The sequence below is a fragment of the Solanum tuberosum genome, unplaced genomic scaffold, assembly GCF_000226075.1.
Source record: "Solanum tuberosum cultivar DM 1-3 516 R44 unplaced genomic scaffold, SolTub_3.0 scf00376, whole genome shotgun sequence".
Classification (NCBI taxonomy): domain Eukaryota; kingdom Viridiplantae; phylum Streptophyta; class Magnoliopsida; order Solanales; family Solanaceae; genus Solanum; species Solanum tuberosum.
In genome coordinates this window covers 13,699-33,221 of record NW_006239305.1, presented here as the reverse complement: position 1 = coordinate 33,221, position 19,523 = coordinate 13,699, and the positions used below count along the sequence as shown (strand labels likewise).

The 19,523-nt window shown below is 34.8% G+C and overlaps 1 protein-coding gene and 1 non-coding gene across 2 annotated transcripts in view; both read left to right on the top strand.

Annotated features, from left to right (window-relative positions):
• The first annotated feature begins 220 nt into the window (after positions 1 to 220).
• Positions 221 to 293, top strand: TRNAA-UGC (transfer RNA alanine (anticodon UGC)). The gene has a single exon. It is a non-coding gene; the product is annotated as a tRNA-Ala (tRNA).
• Positions 294 to 6,394: 6,101 nt separating this feature from the next.
• The window catches only part of LOC102584476 (uncharacterized), a 16,566-nt gene continuing 3,437 nt past the window's right edge, over positions 6,395 to 19,523 (top strand). Inside the window, exons 1-10 of the mRNA XM_006362027.2 lie at positions 6,395 to 6,768; positions 7,953 to 8,085; positions 8,178 to 8,360; positions 8,444 to 8,543; positions 8,628 to 8,655; positions 8,998 to 9,040; positions 9,126 to 9,278; positions 13,676 to 15,896; positions 16,029 to 17,415; positions 18,455 to 18,538. Of these exons, the coding sequence (XP_006362089.1) occupies positions 8,027 to 8,085; positions 8,178 to 8,360; positions 8,444 to 8,543; positions 8,628 to 8,655; positions 8,998 to 9,040; positions 9,126 to 9,278; positions 13,676 to 15,896; positions 16,029 to 17,415; positions 18,455 to 18,538 (4,258 nt within the window). The 5' untranslated portion in view covers positions 6,395 to 6,768; positions 7,953 to 8,026. The remainder of the gene's footprint in view (positions 6,769 to 7,952; positions 8,086 to 8,177; positions 8,361 to 8,443; positions 8,544 to 8,627; positions 8,656 to 8,997; positions 9,041 to 9,125; positions 9,279 to 13,675; positions 15,897 to 16,028; positions 17,416 to 18,454; positions 18,539 to 19,523) is intronic.

Sequence of the window (19,523 nt, the reverse complement as noted above, 5' to 3'; positions counted from 1 at the left end):
TATTATATATATATATATATATATATATATATATATTCTCCTTACTTATCAAACACTAAAAAATAAGTAAGAATTCCACTTTGTTTTGAGGAAAATGATTTTGAAGAAACACATATTTAGTGGAAGACATTTTTCCTTTCAAACCAAGCATACCCTAAATGTTAGTATAAAAATGCAAACACAGATATGAAATGTTATTTATATCCTAAGTGAGTACAATGGGGATGTAGCTCAAATGGTAGAGCGCTCGCTTTGCATGCGAGAGGCACGGGGTTCGATCCCCCGCATCTCCACTTTTTGGTAAAAAATAATGATACTAATAAATTTGCTAGGTGTTAAAATTAAAAGATTGTTTTGCAGATAAAATAACTTCATATATTATTTTCGTTTATCTTTTTTCATTCTTAATATAACGTTTTTTCACAACAACAATTTCTAGTACACTATTTATTTCTCAATATTCTCATATTACTTTCTATTTTAAAATTAAAAGAGTCATTCTTTTTTTTCGAAAAGCAAGTTTATTTGGATATGCAATATGAAGTGATGATTTGAAATCAACTTAATTTGAAGTTGAAGTTTTGTTAAGACATGCAATTTAGATTTTTTTTAGTTATATTTTTTCTCATAAACATGAAAACCTACAACTTAGGAAAACTATCAAAATTCCTACAATTCTTGTACAATCTTACCATATGAGTGAATGATATTTTATAGACAAGATATTGAAATATCCTAAGGCGTCGCATTAATAAATATTATATCTTCACGTTTCTTTTATAAATAAATATTTGTCATTACAAACTTTTAAATACATATAATTTTATAATAATTCACTAGTCAACGATAGTAGTAACTAGTTATATATTCTTTAATATAATCTCTTCACGATGAGCATGCATGAGTGGTTCTTTTTTCTTTTTTTTTTAAATGATGAAGTTTTTTTTTTTTTAATTTACAAATATAAACTTATGGATCAACTTTACATTCAAAAAATAAATAAATTTGAAATCACGATTTGGAATTCCAAATGCCTTGCAAAATTTTGAATTTTGAAATCATGATCTCAAATCCATATCCAAACATTGATTTAGTAGACATTTGGACATGCGATTTCATTTTATGATTTTAAATCATGAGATGAAATCTAAAATTCTCCAAAAAGATTTGAGAATTTCCTATCATGATTTTCACATTTTCAAATATAAAAATTGACCCACAAATTTATATTTTGTAAAAATAAAATAAAAAATCCCATCATTTATATCTATCAACCATTAATTTCATGTGTAAACAAAATTTATACTTGATGTTATTACTCTTATCAACCTTAGAACCGTTTATATCGGAAATAACTGTTATTCTCACAAATCAAATTTATAGTTTATATTACTATTCTTGCCAACATTTAAACCATTTATATCGAATAAACTATTACTCTCACCAACTAAATTTATAGTTGTTATTATTACTCTTATCAACCTTTAAATCATTTATATCGAGAAATGCATGCTCAACGTGAGGAGAATTGTCTGTATTATGTCAGAAGATTATATTAAAGAGTAGTACACTACAACTCATGTTTAATTTTACCTTTTTATTGAACTAATGTTCAATCAATAAATGTTGTATTTTCTTAGAATAACTTTTTGATAGTGTATCCTACCTTTGTTATGAACTTTTGCTTATTTGGTAAGATTGTATAAATAAATAAAGTAATTTTGATAGTTTCACAACTTATTAATTAAGTTCTTTATATATGAGTAAAAATACAATTTAAAAAATCAACTTAAAAATTCAAAATTTATGCACAAAAAAAATTCTTTAACTTCATTTCATATAATTTGAAATCATAATTTTATCTCATGTGACCAAACCAAGTTCTTAGGATCATGAATCTATAAGGTATCTCCATATGCCTACTAAAGGTTTCATTTCACAACATAAAATCAACGACACGCATGTGCATGCTTTGATAGGGCGGACCTAGCCTATAAGGTTTGCATGCGTATGTGAACTCAATAACTTTTAGATAATATATCCCATATATATAATTAGTGGCGGAGTCAATTTATAGTTAGGGGTTCATCTCAATTCATTTTGATGAAAATTATAAGTATTATTGTAAATGCAGAATTCCCTTTAGCTAGTTAGTGTGTTTTACCTTTTTCAGACTTTGAACCCTCTTAATGAAAAGTATTCTTAATATAATTTTTTTTATTTTATATATTTCATTTCATCTATATAAAATTTAAAATATCAGTTGTATTCTACATTAAATGTTAAAATAATATGTAAATAGCTAGATTGAGGAGAATTAATATCATGTCAAAATTTAGAATTATAATTTTTGGAATGATGACATATATTTTGTTGATGATACATAGATTGAAAAGGATTGACATAAATGTGCCCTTAAACTTGACCTCATTTCACATTTATGCCCTTCAACTTTGGGTATGCACAAGTAGACGTACACTTAAACTTGTATAAACTTGAACAAGTAGACACATGAGTCCTACGTGACACAATACACGTAGGACACCGTGTAGGACAAAAAATGACATGTAGGATGTCATGTAGGATATGTGTGTATATTTGTTCAAGTTTATACAAGTTTAAGTGTCTACTTGTGCACACCCAAAGTTGAAAGGTATAAATGTGATTTGAAATCAAGTTAAATGGCATATTTATGTATTATGCCAATTCAATAGTTATATTAACTTGTGTCACTATTCTATCTCAATAATAATTTTATAATTAATTGAATATAGTTATTTAATATATATATATGGCTTAAATCATTCATGGCCACCTAAAGTTATCCGCATATTTCACTTAGACACCTCAATTAAGAATTGTACCTATTGAACACCTGTCTTGTTCAAAACATGTACCTATTGAATACGTTTTGATGATATGACATCATAGGTGTAATACACCTCTGAGTAGCGCGTGAAACGAAAAAAAATTACTTACAGACCAATCACAAAATAACACGTCAACATTCAAAAAGTAAAGTAAACATTTCAACATTAATAAAAAAATCCCTAAAACATGTCTTCTTCCCCAATTCCAAACCACCTTACTGCATTTCCTCCTCACCAGTCACCAGCTAAATCGTTTTGCCACCTTCCCCTCCCACGCACCCTTTCTATATTCTCCTTCATTTTTCCTTTCTACTATCATTCCACCATCACCAATATCGTCTTTGTTATCTTAGTCGGAAAAGTACTCATTAAATAAATAGCAGTCAAAATTAAAAAAAAAATAAAAAAATTCTAGCATTATAAAATGTAGAAAAATTCAAAGAGTTGAATATGTAGGAGGGAATTTAATCAAAAAGAATAAAAATCAAATTGGTAAAAAAAATCCGGTGAACCTCCATTTTTTCCGGCAAGACTACTTCGTATCTAAAATTATTTCCTTTGAAATTGTTAAAAAATTCAAGCCCTAAAAAACTCACAACATAAAAAATATCAACAAATCTTAATTGATGTTTGAGGAAGACAATGAAATTGGAGAAATGGCAGCTATGGTGTTGATGGAAATCACCAAATCGGGATAGAAAGGAGAGGGTAGGTAGCAAATATGGTGTTGATTTTCCTAATCACCATGTGGGGGACGCACTGAGGTGGTTGGTCAGTGGACTGGTTGCTACCAGAAATGTTCTGGTTTGGTGGGTGGGTTGTGTAGAGTTCATTGTTTTTTTTTTTTTACTTTAAAATATTTTCTTATAATATATTTTTATATTTTTGAATCCAAATGACATATGTCACAATTTAATTCGTCGTTGTGCCATGTCATCGCGAGCGTATTTCACACACTTCACATTTTTGTTTGATTGTCAAAAAAATGTCGAAGAGGTATCAATTCGAAGTGGTGGAGGTGTTCAATAGGTACAAGCCTTAGTTGAGGTGTTCAAGTGAATTATGCGGACAACTGTAAATCCAAATGACTTGGAGAAAATAAAATACGTATTGTTATTTAATTGGATATTTTTTGACCTTTTAATGCTTGTCTAACAAGCATTGAATACTTATACTAGGTAAATTGTTTGTATTTAAATGGTTCATAGGAAATAGAGTTAAGAGGTTAAAACGATACAAAATTCAATTGAAGAGCCAAAATAAAATTTAGTGGCAAGTTAAAAGGAATTGTGTATGTATTTGGCCGATAATATAATTACCTCCTCCAATTTATAACCTTATTTTAAAAAAAAACATTTTAACTTAGACCCCACAAACAATTTTAAACCGGTACAAAAATATTTTTTTCCGATCAATCCTAGTTTTGAGTAAGAAAATAATTTTCACACCAAATACAGATGACCACGTGTTAAAAATATCGAAAAAATACAAAAAGAAAGAGGAAAAAGGCAACTTTTATAAATTAATAGTTTATATTTATAAAGAAAGAGAAAAAAGACTACCATTTTCAACTTTTATTCAAATTCTATACTTATATTAAAATATTTGTACGTAAATAAATTTAATTATTTTATTAACTTAAAATCGTTATAAATAATAATTAAATTGTGAATCTACTTCGAAGAATGATGAGTTATGAATGTTCAAGTGTGGCCTACTATGTTTTCATAAGAAAAACCTCGCGACACAAAACCTACACATGCCCATCATGTGATAACAATTCTTCATTTGTTTTACATTCCAAGTGTGGCAATGAAAGGGACTACATATCCAAAAAAATGTGCCATACTTTAATTTATTTTATGTTAGGAAAAATGTTTGAAATATATTTGAACTTTGATCGAATTTGCTGTAATAATATCGAACTTTGGAAAGGATTTTTTACCCTCTACACTATTTAATAGTGTATTTTAAAGGTATATATGTGTCCACGTGGACACATTACTATTTATAATGATGCAATATTTATGATGTCCACGTGGACACATATATACCTTTAAAATATACTATTAAATAGTGTAGGGGTAAAAGGTCCTCCATAAAGCTTGGTATCGTAACAGCAATTTCGGCCAAAATTAAAATATTTTTTAAACTCTTTTCCCTTTATGTTATAATATAAAATATATCCAGAAAATTAAAATTGACATGAAGAGTTACTATAGTCTATATATGCATCAACTCCATAAAAAACTTATATTGGGTTCTAGCTTTGATTTTTCTAAGTATAAGCTAAGTTTTATATATTTTATAGTCTTAAAAATGATTACACAAAAATTAATTTTTGTTACGTAGGATTATATTTTAATAGTACGAATTAAAAAAAAAAAAACTTACCATCAAAGGATGTGGTATAGTGGATGAGGCTACTTCTCCTTTAATCAAATGTCTCGAGTTTGAGCCATAGATATGGATTTTTTTTTTTTTTTGTAAGGAGCGTTACCTTCCGAATGGGGCTTTATCTGACACGAATTTAAATAGTCGGACTCCAATACTGAGACTGAACACCAAATGCAAAACAAAAAAAAACTTATTTCATGTTTAATTAAAATAACTTATAAAAATATCTCAGAAAGTTTAAACATGGCAAGGTCATCAACTCTTATTTAACCATTAGCTATTTAGCACAAACTTTTCTTAATTTTGTGCCATTTTTTTCTATATTATTTGTGTTTTCAATTTTGTTCTTGTGATTTTTTTGAAGAAAAAGCATTTTCACTCTTTTAAAGAAAAAAAGTTGGGGTGCATTAGAGCGGATATATTTCTCGTTAGAGAAATGATGCACATATATTTTTCGTCGTTCAACAAATTATGTATATATACTCTTGTCTTACCATAAATGAGGTATATTTATCCTTCGGTTAACAAACTTAATTAAAAAATAAATTTAAAACTAAATGTTTTTAATTTTTAATTATAAAGCTTTTGACATGACTTTAAAAAATCATCTATCTCACCCATTTTTCATTTCTCAAGACCTAATCCAACAAAACATATAAATTTAATCTCTCTTTTTTTCAAGATCCGACCCAAACTCATTTTATGATCGAGTAGAAACGAAATTGAAATTTAATTTGAATAGTGTATGGAGAGGTAAAAGAAAAAATAGTACTCCCTCCGTCTCAATTTATGTGACACTTTTTGGATTTCGAAATTCAAATAAGTCTATCTTTAATTGTAAATGTTTCATATATTTTTTAATTATTTTAATTGTCAATTATTGGACTTATAGTACTTTTACGTAGTTTACAAATATATAAATTTCATTTTTCAAAAATTGAAAATTTCACGCGCTAAATTTCGATAAACATGAACTGTTTAACTCTACAAAATAAAAAATATCATATAAATTGAGATATAGAAAATAATACTACTAATAAAATCTATGTATATTTTACCAATAGTGTATTACAAAGTAATCAACACCATTTGGTACAACTTTTGCGCACGACAAAAACTTGAAAATTGTTGGCGTGGTTGCTTTAATGGAAAAAAATTGTGATATTTGAAAACAGAAGTCGCAAAATTACGATTTTGTCCTATACACAGCACTCTGTCCCCCTTCCCTTCCACTCAACACTTCTCTCTCCACTGTATCTCCAATTTCACCCTATAAAGCTAGAGAGAGAGAGAGAGAGAGAGAGAGTAAAGCGAACACCATTGTTGACACACCTGCAGTTCACTCACCATTGTTAGGGTTTTCTTAAAGAAAAAACAAAGCTATTTTCATTCGTCTGGGAACTGACACAGAACCTGAAAAAACAAAATGCTGGTTCAGAAATAAACTGAATTTGAATGATCTAGCTAACATATTGAACATATATGCCTTCACATTGCTAGGGTTAGTCCTAATTTACACTATTTTGTTACTTTTTTTTTTTTCCGATTAATTGTTAATTGCTAGGGTTCTTTTAGTTGTTGATGTTCATGTGCTTGAGGGCTAGTGGTTCATGGTTCAAAATTTGGTGGATAATGATATTGGTGAGGTGCACTAGCACACATATCACAAGCTGCAATTTTTTTTGTGCTTATTAGATGAGTTGTTTGGATTAGCTTATCTAAAAGTTGTGAAGTTTTGGAAATTTATTGCATACTTATTTTATTTATATGGTTGTTATGCATTGGATTTGGCTAATTTGAAATTTGTTGGGTTTTCTATATCTAAGCAGCTAGGACTTTGAAGGTTCTGATAGGAGGAAACTAACTGATAGAAAAACCAAAATGCTGGTTCAGATATGAACTGAATTGAGAAAATCTAGCTCAACCCCATAAAATTCGTCTTTGTTGTCTTGCTGTCGTGTCGTAAAGTTTCGTTCTTCGTTCCTCTCCTCTTGGTCGAGTTACTTCGTTCCTATTTCTTGCTTTTTTTTCCGGTATGCCGCTCCGCCAGCAAATTCTCTCACTTTCTCTTTTAGTTGTATTTGTATGTTCCACTAGTAATTTAATGGGTAGTTATTTTTCAGTTGCTCAAGAAAGCTAATTACTTTGCAAATTCAATTACCTCCTCCTTGAACTTTGCTTATCTAGGACTTCTCTCTGAGGAATGCTAACTTATTCTGCTTGTTATATTTATACGGAATTTCACATTGCGTTTTTCATTTGAAATTTGTTTTTTCCTATAACCAAATTTGGCATTTGATAATTGATACTGACGATTTATATCTAGCCAAGTGCTACTAGTTTGGGATTTAGGCATAGCTGATTGACTGCTGTATAACCTGATCTGAAGGAATTTCACATTAATAGTATGCCATTTCAATTCTTGCTTTAATAAAATTCTACTCGTCACACACATTCTGCCTAAAATCACCTATTTTCGAAGTAAGGTCTATCATGTAAAAGATTATTTTTTGAAATTATTTCATGAAATATATTTATTTCCTTTTTTGTTTCCTCATGAAACTATCCAATACTCACTCTGTCTCTCAAGCTTATTTAAACTCACAAAGTTGCTGTTCTTCTGTATATATATTTGGGATTCTATGTGTTGCTCACACTTATTCTTGATTTTTCCTGAAATATAAGAGGCATTGAGGGTATATATGAAAGAAGCCAATCTGAAGATTCTACTATCTTAGTCAAGGAGGGGAGGGGGGAAGATGGAATCCAGTATGCTGCTTGATTATGCGGTTTTCCAGCTGTCACCAAAACGCTCTCGGTGAGTGATAGCTATGCATTTGTTGCACTTATGGAGAAATTTTGTAAATTTTCTTGATTTCTCTCATTTCTTATGGTAAATTGCTTGGGCAGATGTGAATTGTTTGTTTCCAGTGATGGTAATACGGAGAAACTGGCATCAGGATTATTAAAGCCGTTTGTGACCCATTTAAAGGTTGCAGAAGAACAAGTTGCATTGGCAGTTCAGTCTATAAAGCTTGAAGTTAAAAGGTGTAAAAATTCTGAAACATGGTTCACAAAGGGAACTTTAGAAAGGTAATTACCCATCCTACTTGTCTAGGAGAAACTGGGAAAATGAAGAGTGATGTGATTGATCGCTGATGTCACATGTATTCCAGGTTTGTGAGGTTTGTCAGCACACCAGAAGTCTTGGAGCTTGTCAATACCTTGGATGCAGAAATGTCTCAACTTGAAGCTGCCCGAAGAATATATTCCCAGGTAATGAACTGTCACTGTTAACTGTCATATACAAGTCACTTAACTACTTAGTAAAATTATAACTTTCTTTTTCCTTCATTTCAGGGAGAAGGGTATCAGTTTAGTAGCACAGGTATGAATGCCCGATAACCTATCTGTATTGGTTAAAGAATGTTCCTCTGGGTAATGGGCATTTTGGGTGGTCTTGAACGCCCTTACAACATCTGATGAACATTAATTTCGATAAGTGTTCCTGGTTTCTTTAGTTATTACTTAATAAGCTCTCTTTATTTAAACTCGAGTGTGTTTTAAATGCTGTACCAAGTTTGTTGTTCCATTATTCGTGTGTCAATTTTGGCTATTAGGTTTGAAATTCAGGACTCACTTTTATTCGAAATTACTGTATTTACTGGCTAGTTCTGTGGCTCTCTGTTGGTTTTCTCTGACGTTGCTATCGGCTTCATAATTCTTCCAGGAAGTGGTGGATCTGGAGTTACAGTAGTAGCTGATGCAACAAAGTATACCCTCTTTTTGCCTTTACATGCATGGTTGCTTGTAGCATTTGTTGCTTTATTTCATGTTCCCTACTGCCTGTTTACACAGGAAGGAGTTATTGCGAGCTATTGATGTGAGGCTTACTGCAGTACGGCAGGACTTAAGTACAGCTTCTTCTCGTGCAGCAGCTGCTGGTTTCAATCTAGACACAGTATCAGAACTTCAAATGTTTGCAGATCAGTTTGATGCCCATCGCTTGAAGTAAGAATATCTTACGCCTTTCTTTGTGCATTAGCTTCTGTCAAACCTACCTTCCTCCTCTCTGTCTGTCCTCATGAGAAGTTAGTCTAGGGTTCAATCTACCCCAATATCCTAATTGTTGTTGTTTAAGCTAGGAAGGCATGCTGATCCAATTGCCTATCTGCACAGTAAGTGTCCACAGTCTCTTGGTGTGCTTATTGTGTTTAAATTAGCTGGTTACTCATTAGAAAGGTTGGAGCTGTGTGGGTGAATTCTGGTTTCAGATTGTCTGGGACAATGACAAATAAATCCTTGAACTGGTTCAAGTTCCTAACTCATAAAAGCCAAAGTTGTCTAAAGATGACCTGAAATATATCCAAGTAATACCAATTTTGTTCTCAGTTAAACAACACACCTGTTTTAAGTTGTGGTGCCTGGTTTTAAAGGGCTTGGATCATGTTAAGTATCCAAAATGGGACTTAGCAGTTCGTCTGACTTTCTTCTTTTGATAACAGTGATGTAACTTGTCTGCACCTCGATCATTCTATTGGGTACTTGCACTCTCCTATTAATACAGGTTCCAGGTAACTCTCAGTGTTTTGGGAAGCGAGAAGTGGAAAAAAGCGACGAGGGCACGCTTCACAGGAGCGAGAAGCGACAAGCGAAGTGCACACTTTTTTTAAGTAAAGCGATATTTAGTATAAAAATAAAAAATATTAAATAAACTAGTTACAACTTTACTAGTTACAACAAGCAAAAAAGAAGTGTAACTTAGTAACAAAACAACAAATAAACTAAGTAAGAAAAACAAAGACTATTAAGAGCAGCAACCAGCATACGCACATTACTGATCACAGTCACACTATATAGAAATAAAAAAAAACAGAGCAGCAACAGAATTGGAAAAAAACAGAGCAGTAATAGAAATTGAAAAAAACAGAGCAGTAATAGAGATTGAAAAACAGAGCAGCAATAGAGACTGAAAAACAGAGCAGCAACAGAAATTGAAAAAAAAAGCAGCAATAAAAATATAGAAAAAAACACAGCAGCAACCAAAAATAGAAAAAAACAGTAGCAGAGCAGTCGCAGCCTCACAGAGAAGAAGAGAACTTACAGCAGTGGCAGCCTCGCAGCAATAAAAATATAGAAAAAAAAACAGCAGCAACCAAAAATAGAAAAAAAAAAAACAGTCGCAGAGCAGTCGCAGCCTTGCAGAGAAGAAGAAGAAGAGAAGAAGAGAACTTACAGCAGTTGCAGCCTCGCAGCAGTCCAAAGAAAATATTTGAAGTCGCGAAAGGAGGTATTGTGAAGTTGCGAAAGAAGATTTCAGAAATTTAAAAAAAAAACCTTCAATATTTAAAAAAAAACCCTAATTAGCGCTTTTTCAAATTACGTACGCCTTTTCTCGCTTTTTCTTTTCTTGCGCTTCTCGCTTCAACGGTAGAAGCGATCGCTTTTTGAATGTCGCCTCGCTTCAGGGAATAAAAGCGTAGGGGGTGCACTTCGCCTTGCCTTGCGCTTTAAGCGCGCTTTTCCTCGCTTTTTATAACACTGGTAACTCTATCACTAAAGCTTAGGCAGATGAGAAGAAATTAGTTTGTTTGATTTAACCAAGAACAATGTACTCTCAAATCCAGGTAGATGGATGTTGCCTAGCAGTCCCATACCACCGTTTCATATTAGTCATCCTATTTGAAGTCCATATTTTACATTTTCATCTATCATACCATTACCCTAGCACATTGTGCCTAGATATCCTAATTCTTTACACTTGGAGCATGGTTGGATTGACTTAAAATAAGTAGCTTTTAAGTCAAATAAAAATTCAAACTTAAATGACTTTGAAGTCAAAAAATAAAAAGTAGGGGGGGACCTACTTTTGTTTTTTATAACTTATTTTAAGTTATTTTTAACCTTGCCAAATACTTCCTAACTTGTTTTAAGTCATTATTATATTTGTCAAACACTTCCGGAAGTCAAGAACCGACTTAAAAGTTGGTTTGACCAACTTTTAAGTCAATCCAAACACCTTCTTAGGCACCACAATCCCATTTATACTTCATTCTTTCTAGGTGGAATCTATCGGCAGCCCCAGAAAAGTTGGCATGACTTTTCACTTAGACACCTCACGTATGCCTTGTACTTGAAAAGTCGTGCCAACTATAAAATGTACAAGGCTTAATAATTACAGTTTTAGTGAATGATAAACGAAGATGAGGTGCATAAAAAGGTTATACACAAGAATTTTCGAAAACAAAGGAAAACATGTAATTGCAAAACACAAGAGATCAACATTTTGACAACACTTCGGAATTTGGATGACAAATAAACAATTTGAAGTTAACAATGGACAATGTTCACAAGAATTAAAGAAAGAACTCTTTTTTGTGACAATGGTGGTGTTGGGGTCAACTTGCGTACATCTCGACTATTCCACCAGGTACTTGTATGTAATAATGTTTCTTGACAAGTAGCTGAAATAGCAGTAAATTTTTACTATTTGGAAGTCTTGGTGAGTGAGCAACATATCTAGTGAAACCCCTAAGTGGGTCTAGAGAGGGTAGGACGTACACAAACCTTACCCCTATCTTTGTGGGGTAGAGAGACTATTCTCAATAGATTCTCAGCATAATGATGCATTACCAAAACATGCTAGAAAGAAAAAAATAACGGCAACAAAATGGCAAAATAAACACAACCAATGAAGCAATAGATAACATATGAAAAATCGATGCAAAAGATATTACGCAAGTACTAAATGGTAATACTACTAATAAGGAGAAAGAAGAAGAGGAGACTAGCCCCCTCTCTCTCCCACACAAAGGTGATACAACACTCGGCTACTTACTAACCTTCTATCCTAATCCTCAACCTCCAACCTTCCTATCAAGGGTCATGTCCTCAGTAAGTTGGAGGTGCGCCATGCCCTGCCAAATCACCTCCCTCAACTCTTCTTCAACCTACCTCTACCTCTTCTAACACTCACTATTGCCAACCTCTCAAGCCTCCTCACTGGTGTGTCCGTACACCTTGTCTTCACATGCCCGAACCATCTCAACTTTGCTTCCCTCATCTTGTCCTCCCGAGAGGCCACTCCCACCTTGCAATGTATAGCTTTGTTCCTGATCATATCTTTCCTAGTATTCCACACCCATTTGAGTATCCTCATTTCCGCTACCTTCATCTTTTGAACATGTGCATTCTTGACTGACCAGCACTCTGCCCTATACAACAAAGTAGGTCTACCTACTGCTCGGTAGAACTTACCCTTAAGACTTGGTGACACATTTTCATCACATCACATTTGACCAAGTATAATTTGCTTATATGCTTGATGAAATAGTGAGCACACAGTGTTATAAAAAACGAGGAAAAGCGCGCTTAAAGCGCAAGGCAAGGCGAAGCGCAGCCCATGCACTTTTCTTCCCTGAAGCGAGGTGACATTCAAAAAGCGATCGCTTCTATAGTTGAAGCGAGAAGCGCAAGAAAAGAAAAAGCGAGAAAAGGCGCGCTTAATTTGAAAAAATGCTAATTTAGGGTTTTTTTAAAAAATTGAAGGTTTTTTTAATTTCTGAAATCTTCTTTCGCGACTTCACAATATCTCCTTTCGCGACTTCAAATATTTTCTTTGGACTGCTGCGAGGCTGCGACTGTTGTAAGTTCTCTTCTTCTCTGCGAGGCTGCGACTGTTTTTTTTTTCTATTTTTGGTTGCTGCTGTGTTTTTTTCTATATTTTTATTGTTGCGAGGCTGCCACTGCTGTAAGTTCTCTTCTTCTCTGTGAGGCTGCGACTGCTCTGCTACTGTTTTTTTTTCTATATTTTTATTGCTGCTTTTTTTTTTTCAATTTCTGTTGCTGGTCTGTTTTTCAATCTCTATTGTTGCTCTGTTTTTCAATCTCTATTACTGCTCTGTTATTTTTCAATTTCTATTACTGCTCTGTTTTTTTCCAATTCTATTGTTGCTCTGTTTTTTTTTTAATTTCTATACTGTGTGACTGTGATCAGTGATGTGCGTATGCTGGTTGCTGCTCTTAATAGTCGTTATTTTTCTTACCTAGTTTATTTGTTGTTTTGTTACTAAGTTGCACTTCTTTTTTGCTTGTAGTAACTAGTAAAGTTGTAACTAGTTTATTTAATATTTTTTATTTTTATACTAAATATCGCTTTACTTAAAAAAAGCGTGCGCTTCGCTTCTTGCTCCTGTGAAGCGAGCCCTCAGCTTCTCGCTTCCCAAAACACTGTGAGCACATCAATGCTTACATATCAATGATATCCACAACATTCGTATTTTATACTGGATAATATACTTTCAGCTTCTTTATTTTTTTCGTTCCCTTTGGGTTATGGAATCAGATCATTTATTACCTTTTTACAATTTCAAATATATAAATGGATCTCTTTTTTTTTTTTCTTTCAGTGAAGCATGCAACAAATTTATATCCTTGAGTGAGAGGCGGCCAGACTTGATCAATCCGTGGAAAGGGGTGCCAAGAGATGATCAAGCTGTTCGTTGCTCTTATGGATCAGACATGTCTATTGACGAGGACCCTGCTATATCCGTCCAGCCATCCACTCTGTCCCATTCTACCAGTCGAGAATCCTATTTGAAACAACATCCACACCACCTTGACCAATATATGCCCTCGATAGGTCAGCAACTGACACCCCTCTTGCAACATAGCAGGGAATCTAACATAAAATCAGAAGAGAAGAGTAAGGAAAGGGAAGTCATTGCTGAGAAAGAAAAGGAAGAGGACACTTCATCCAAACAAGCCGAATCGACCGAGCTTAGTAGACATAAAAGGCGGCTCAGCGTGCAGGACCGTATCAGCTTGTTTGAGAACAAGCAGAAGGAGGAAAATTCTGGGAGCGCTGGGAAGCCAGTGGTTGGAAAACCTGTAGAGCTTCAGAGGTTGTCATCTGGTGTCTCAGTCCCTCCTGTCACTGAAAAGGCGGTGTTGAGAAGATGGAGTGGTGCCAGTGATATGAGCATTGATTTGACTGGTGACAAGGACACTGAGAGCCCTCAATGCACTCCTTCTGCCTCTGTTTCTCAGTCCAAGCCAAAGGACCAAAAGGCATCAGGTTTGACTGATACAGCAAGTTTTGGCAGGCCAAATTTATGTAGTGTTCCATCTATGGTTGGTAGCAGCAAATTAAATGAACAGACAGATGCTAATTTGAGGGTTGCATATACAAATGAAAAGGAAGAGGTGGATGGTGCAAAGCAATTAACTGGTTCTTGTAGGAATATTGAATATTCTTCCAAGTCTATATCAAATTCTACTTCAGGTATCTTCGATAGTGATGGATGGAAAGAACAAGCTAGTGGAAAGGCTAGGTCAATCACACTTATTAGAAGGGCTGAGGAAAAGAGTCTGAAAAATCAACTGGAACCTGGAGAACAGTTGCTCACATCCCCTGGAAGTAAGAGCGATCAAATTGCTTCAACTCCCAACTCAAACTTCAAGGGGTTCCAAGGGGGTGATGAGTTTGGAGGGAGTAAAGGCCAATTGGTTCATCAGGCTGCTGTCCTGAAGAAACATGGTGCTCAGCAAGAGCGTGAATATGCGAAGGCCAAGATTTGCAATCATGAGGAACCTGGATCAAGTGATCTTTCAATTTCACAACGAGATAAGGCCTCTCAAAGGACTACAGAGGACTCTGTGCAGTTTGATAGTAGTTCTAGAGTAGAAGTTACAGAATCTTTTTCTGCTAAAGGCATTGAAAATAATTCTCCTTACCTGCAATCAAGATGGCGATCACCTGGTGAAACTGAGGAAGTTGAAAAGGTTGAGTTGGCCCCGTCTGAGAAAGTAGCAGGTGCTTCTGCATCAAAGGGAGAGGATTTCAGACACCAACTAGTGAAGCTTAAAAAACAAGGTGCTGCTGAACAAATCAGGAAGGCACAAGATAGCAGAGATGAAAGCAATTCTGGAACTAGCAAAGTGATGTTGTCCGGCAAAATGTTTATGGAGGCTCAGGAGGGACCCAAGTCGTTTTTGACACCCCCTATAGGGAAAGTTCAGAGGGCAAGGCAGTCAAAAGGAAACCAGGAGTTGAATGACGAGTTGAAAATGAAAGCTAATGAGCTTGAAAGGCTTTTTGCTGACCACAAACTACGTGCCCCTGAAGACCAATCTAATTCTAACAGGAAGAGCAAGGCCAGCAACATGCAAGGATGGCAAGTTGCAACTTCTTCCAACAAGAAGCCTGTTGTAGATAATGCTCTTGTTCAATTATCTGACAATTACATGTTGAGAGAACCTGCCACAAGTTCCAATGATATAGAGAGATTTGCTGTTACTCCACCGACTAAAGAGGCTAACAATCAGACCTTTGGAGATTTTTTAAATAGGACTTCCTCCGAGCTATGTTTTTCAGATGGCTCCCGAGGAAAATTCTATGAGATATATATGCAGAAACGGGATGCAAAACTTAGGGCAGAATGGAATTCTAAGAGAGTTGAGAAGGAAGCCAAATTGAAGGCATTGGAGGATAGCCTTGAGAGGAGTAGAGCTGATATGAAGACCAAGTTTGCAGGATCCACTGACAAGGGCAGTGCTGTCTCTGGTGCTCGTCGGCGTGCTGAGAGACTTCAATCATTTAATTCTAGGTCCATTTTGAAGAGAAACCAGGTAGTTTAATTCTGCTCTATCATTAAATTAAGCAATACCTACACACGTGCACATTACTGCTTCTTGTTCTTAGAGTTGATTGTTTGTTTTTCTGTTATGCGTAACCAACCTTGAAGAAGTTTCCTTTGACAGCAACAATTAATTTTTGAGCAAAGTGATGAAGAAGAAGGTATTTCTGAATTTCCAAAGCAGAAAAAATATGGTGAAGACAGGTCTTTTGATGAAACATTTGTTGGGGAAGATGGTTCTAAAAACACTCAGAACAAGAAACAGTTACCTGTCAAAAAAATTTCTTCATCCACCCCTCGCACTTCACTAGTACCTGTTCCAAGGTCTGGCAAGAAAGTTTCTAGTAGTTCTTCAGGTAGACGAAGGTTTCCATCTGACAATCCTCTTGCTCAGTCTGTCCCAAACTTCTCTGACATCAGAAAGGAAAACACCAAGTCTTCTTCTGCAGTTGGTAAAACAACTCATTCACAATCTAGAAACTATACCCGTGATAAAAGCTCCAGAGAAGGGGTATCTCTTGTCAAGGAGGACAAATCATGGCGATCACAATCCTTGAGGCAAAGCTCTGCCAATTTGGGAGAATTTAGGGAAGCATCTCCGTTGAATTCAGATGGTGTTGTGGCACCACTCAGGTTTCAGATGGAGCAAAGTCTCAATGATAAATTTCTAAAAAATTCAGACTCGAAGACTTTCTTAATAAAGGGTAAAGATCCTGTCTTCAGCACTAGAGCTGGTCTGACTAAGAAAGGGTCTTCTGTCATATCGAAGGTTGAGGACAATGATAACGAATATGATGACATGGTCCTTGAGCCTAAAGATACAGCAGATAGGCTCCAGGATAAGGAAGAGGAAGAATTTGAGAACATGACAGCTGAACTTCGGTCATACTTTGATAATGGGGAGCCAAGACTGAGCCATGATTCAGAGAAGATGGTGACCTCTGGATCAGAAAGTGGTGATGTTTTGAGATCATTTTCTCAGGTGGACTCTGCTCTGGAAGCTGTATTGCCTTCTGACTTTCTTTCTGATGGAACTGTACAAGATTCTGTGGGAGAAAGTCACGTCTCATGGAATTTACATGCTCACCACCCTTTTTCTTATGCTCAAGAGATATCTGATGTTGATGCATCTGTGGACTCGCCTGTGGGAAGTCCTGTGTCCTGGAATTCACAGTCTCTAAGTCAGACGGAGAGTGATGCAACTAGAAATAGGAAGAAATGGGGAATGGCTCAGAAACCTATGTTTGTGGCAAATTCTGCTCAAAGTCAATCGCGCAAGGATACATCTGGGGGATTTAAACGATTATTGAAATTTGGGAAGAAAAATCGTGGCACAGATAACTTTGTTGACCTGATTTCTGCAACTACCTCTGAAGGAGATGATGACACAGAAGATGGACGTGATCCTTATAATCGATCTTCAGAATATCTTAGAAAGTCAAGAATGGGCCTCTCACAAGGGCATCCACTCGATGATAGCTTGTGCGCGGATGAGGTTTTTAGTGAACGAGGTGAAATTTTGATGTTTCATTCTATAAAAGAAATGTTTCTTGTTTTTATATGGCAGATTAATAATGGTCTCCTGAAATTTGAATAATTGTTCTGATTGTTAATTGTTTTATGGTGACACAGTGTTAACAAAATGATATTATTGATCAGTTAAAGAGTGGCTTATTACCACATTTATTATAAGCTCAGGATACCCAGATTTGTGGTGTATTTATTGAGGAAATTTGACATTTGAACAAACAAAATAGTACTACAATTACATGCAAATGTGTCTGATAGGAAGTGTGTAACTGAATATTAAGATTAAGGGATCTTTTTGTCATAACAATTTTTTTGAAGGACAAAAGGTGATAATGAATCACACATCGCGTAATTAGAGGTATATATGATTCTATGAAATTTACTTATAAGAAAAAAGGAAATAATTATGGTTCTTGAGGAAAATAAACGTGCTTATTATCTGCAACTTCAGCTGTTGTGTTTTAACTCTCTTACTATTTGAGTTTTGAAGTTCCTATTTTTTTTTCTTCTACATCATTCAATCAGCTATATGAATCCTCTATATCCCATTCAGCTCTATTTAGGTTCATTTCATTCCACTTCCAAATAATTCAATACATGAAAAAATTAAGTGGTAACAGATGATAATCTGTGCAGATCACTGTAGTGTTTCTTGTATGTCCAGTGAAAATTCAGGGATGATGCTACCGAGATTTCTCTATAAAGAAAACTTGGAAGAAAAGGAGATCCTCAGTTTTTTCTTTTTGCAAAGTGGTCCATTTCACTTTTGCCCTATCTAATGTTAAGTCAATTTCACGAGCATGAAGTAAATGGAAAAAACTCCAAACCCTGGAGTTTTTGGGTCTTAACATCTATGCATGTAAATGTAAATGAGGATGTTTTGGAAGGTTCAGTTGGTGATTTTCTTATTCACTTTCCTTCCGATGCGTGTTTGAGTTAATTATCCAGTCATCTCTTTCCAGCTTTATATTTAACATTCTGGATTTAAGGTTACTAACTGATGATCTTTTCTTCTGGCAGTTCAATCCTTGCACACTTCTATTCTGGCACTTCCAGATAATTTCAAATCGAGGGAGGATTATTTATCAGGGAGCTCAATTAAAGGTGACTACTTAGTATATAAAGTTGGTCTTTCCTGTCATGCTCTCTGTGTTCTTTATTTTCTATCATTTAAAAGCCACCACGTGAAGAAACTTCGCACCAGGGATATGAGCAAAAACATTAAAAAAGGACAACAGAAATGGTAAAGAACTTTTGTGGTAGCATAGTAGTCACTTTGCTTCATAATAATAGAAAAGAGCACACAGGTTTGTATTGTAAGAAAACATAAAAAAGAAACAAGCTTACATAATTTTATTTTTCACAAAATAATTTTATTACTAAGGAGAAAATCTCTTGTGTACAAGCAATCCAAAAAGTAGAGAATCTACGGCATAATATGATTCTCTACAAACGGCACCCTATCTTCTATTCAAACTGTTCTTTAATGAACATCTACAAGAAACTAGGAATGAGAGATAATTCCTCAAATGTACCCCTCGAAAACCTTCCTATTTCTTTCCTTCCACAGGACTCACATGAGTGATAGTGGGGTAGCATCCTACTCTTTGACTTCTCCTCTTAAATTTTCAGCTGGAGAGTACTTGGCATTGCCGATTGCATCCAAACCGTTTCAATATCTCACACCACAAGTGAGTTGCCACTAGAAAAAAGTAGGAAGAGGTGGTCCACATCGTCACCTAAGCATTTGGAAATGAAACATCAGTTGAAATATGTATAGTATCTGTGTTTTCCTTAAAGTTCTCATCTATCAATGTTGCTCCTCTCGTACCAACCAAGTGAAAAACACGCATGTCTTGGTGCCTTCGGAATCCAAGTTGATAAGTGTGGAAAATCCTACTCTTCCCTCACCAAGACTTTATTATAATATGACTTTACTGAAAACAATCTATTTCTTCCCACTCCCTACCTGCATAAATCCTGACTTCTTGGGATGTACTCTGCTTGTAAAGCATTTCAACCAGGCCTGGAAATTTTGCTACTTCCCAGCCCTAAAGGTTCTTCCTAACTCCTCATGTCCCAATGAACT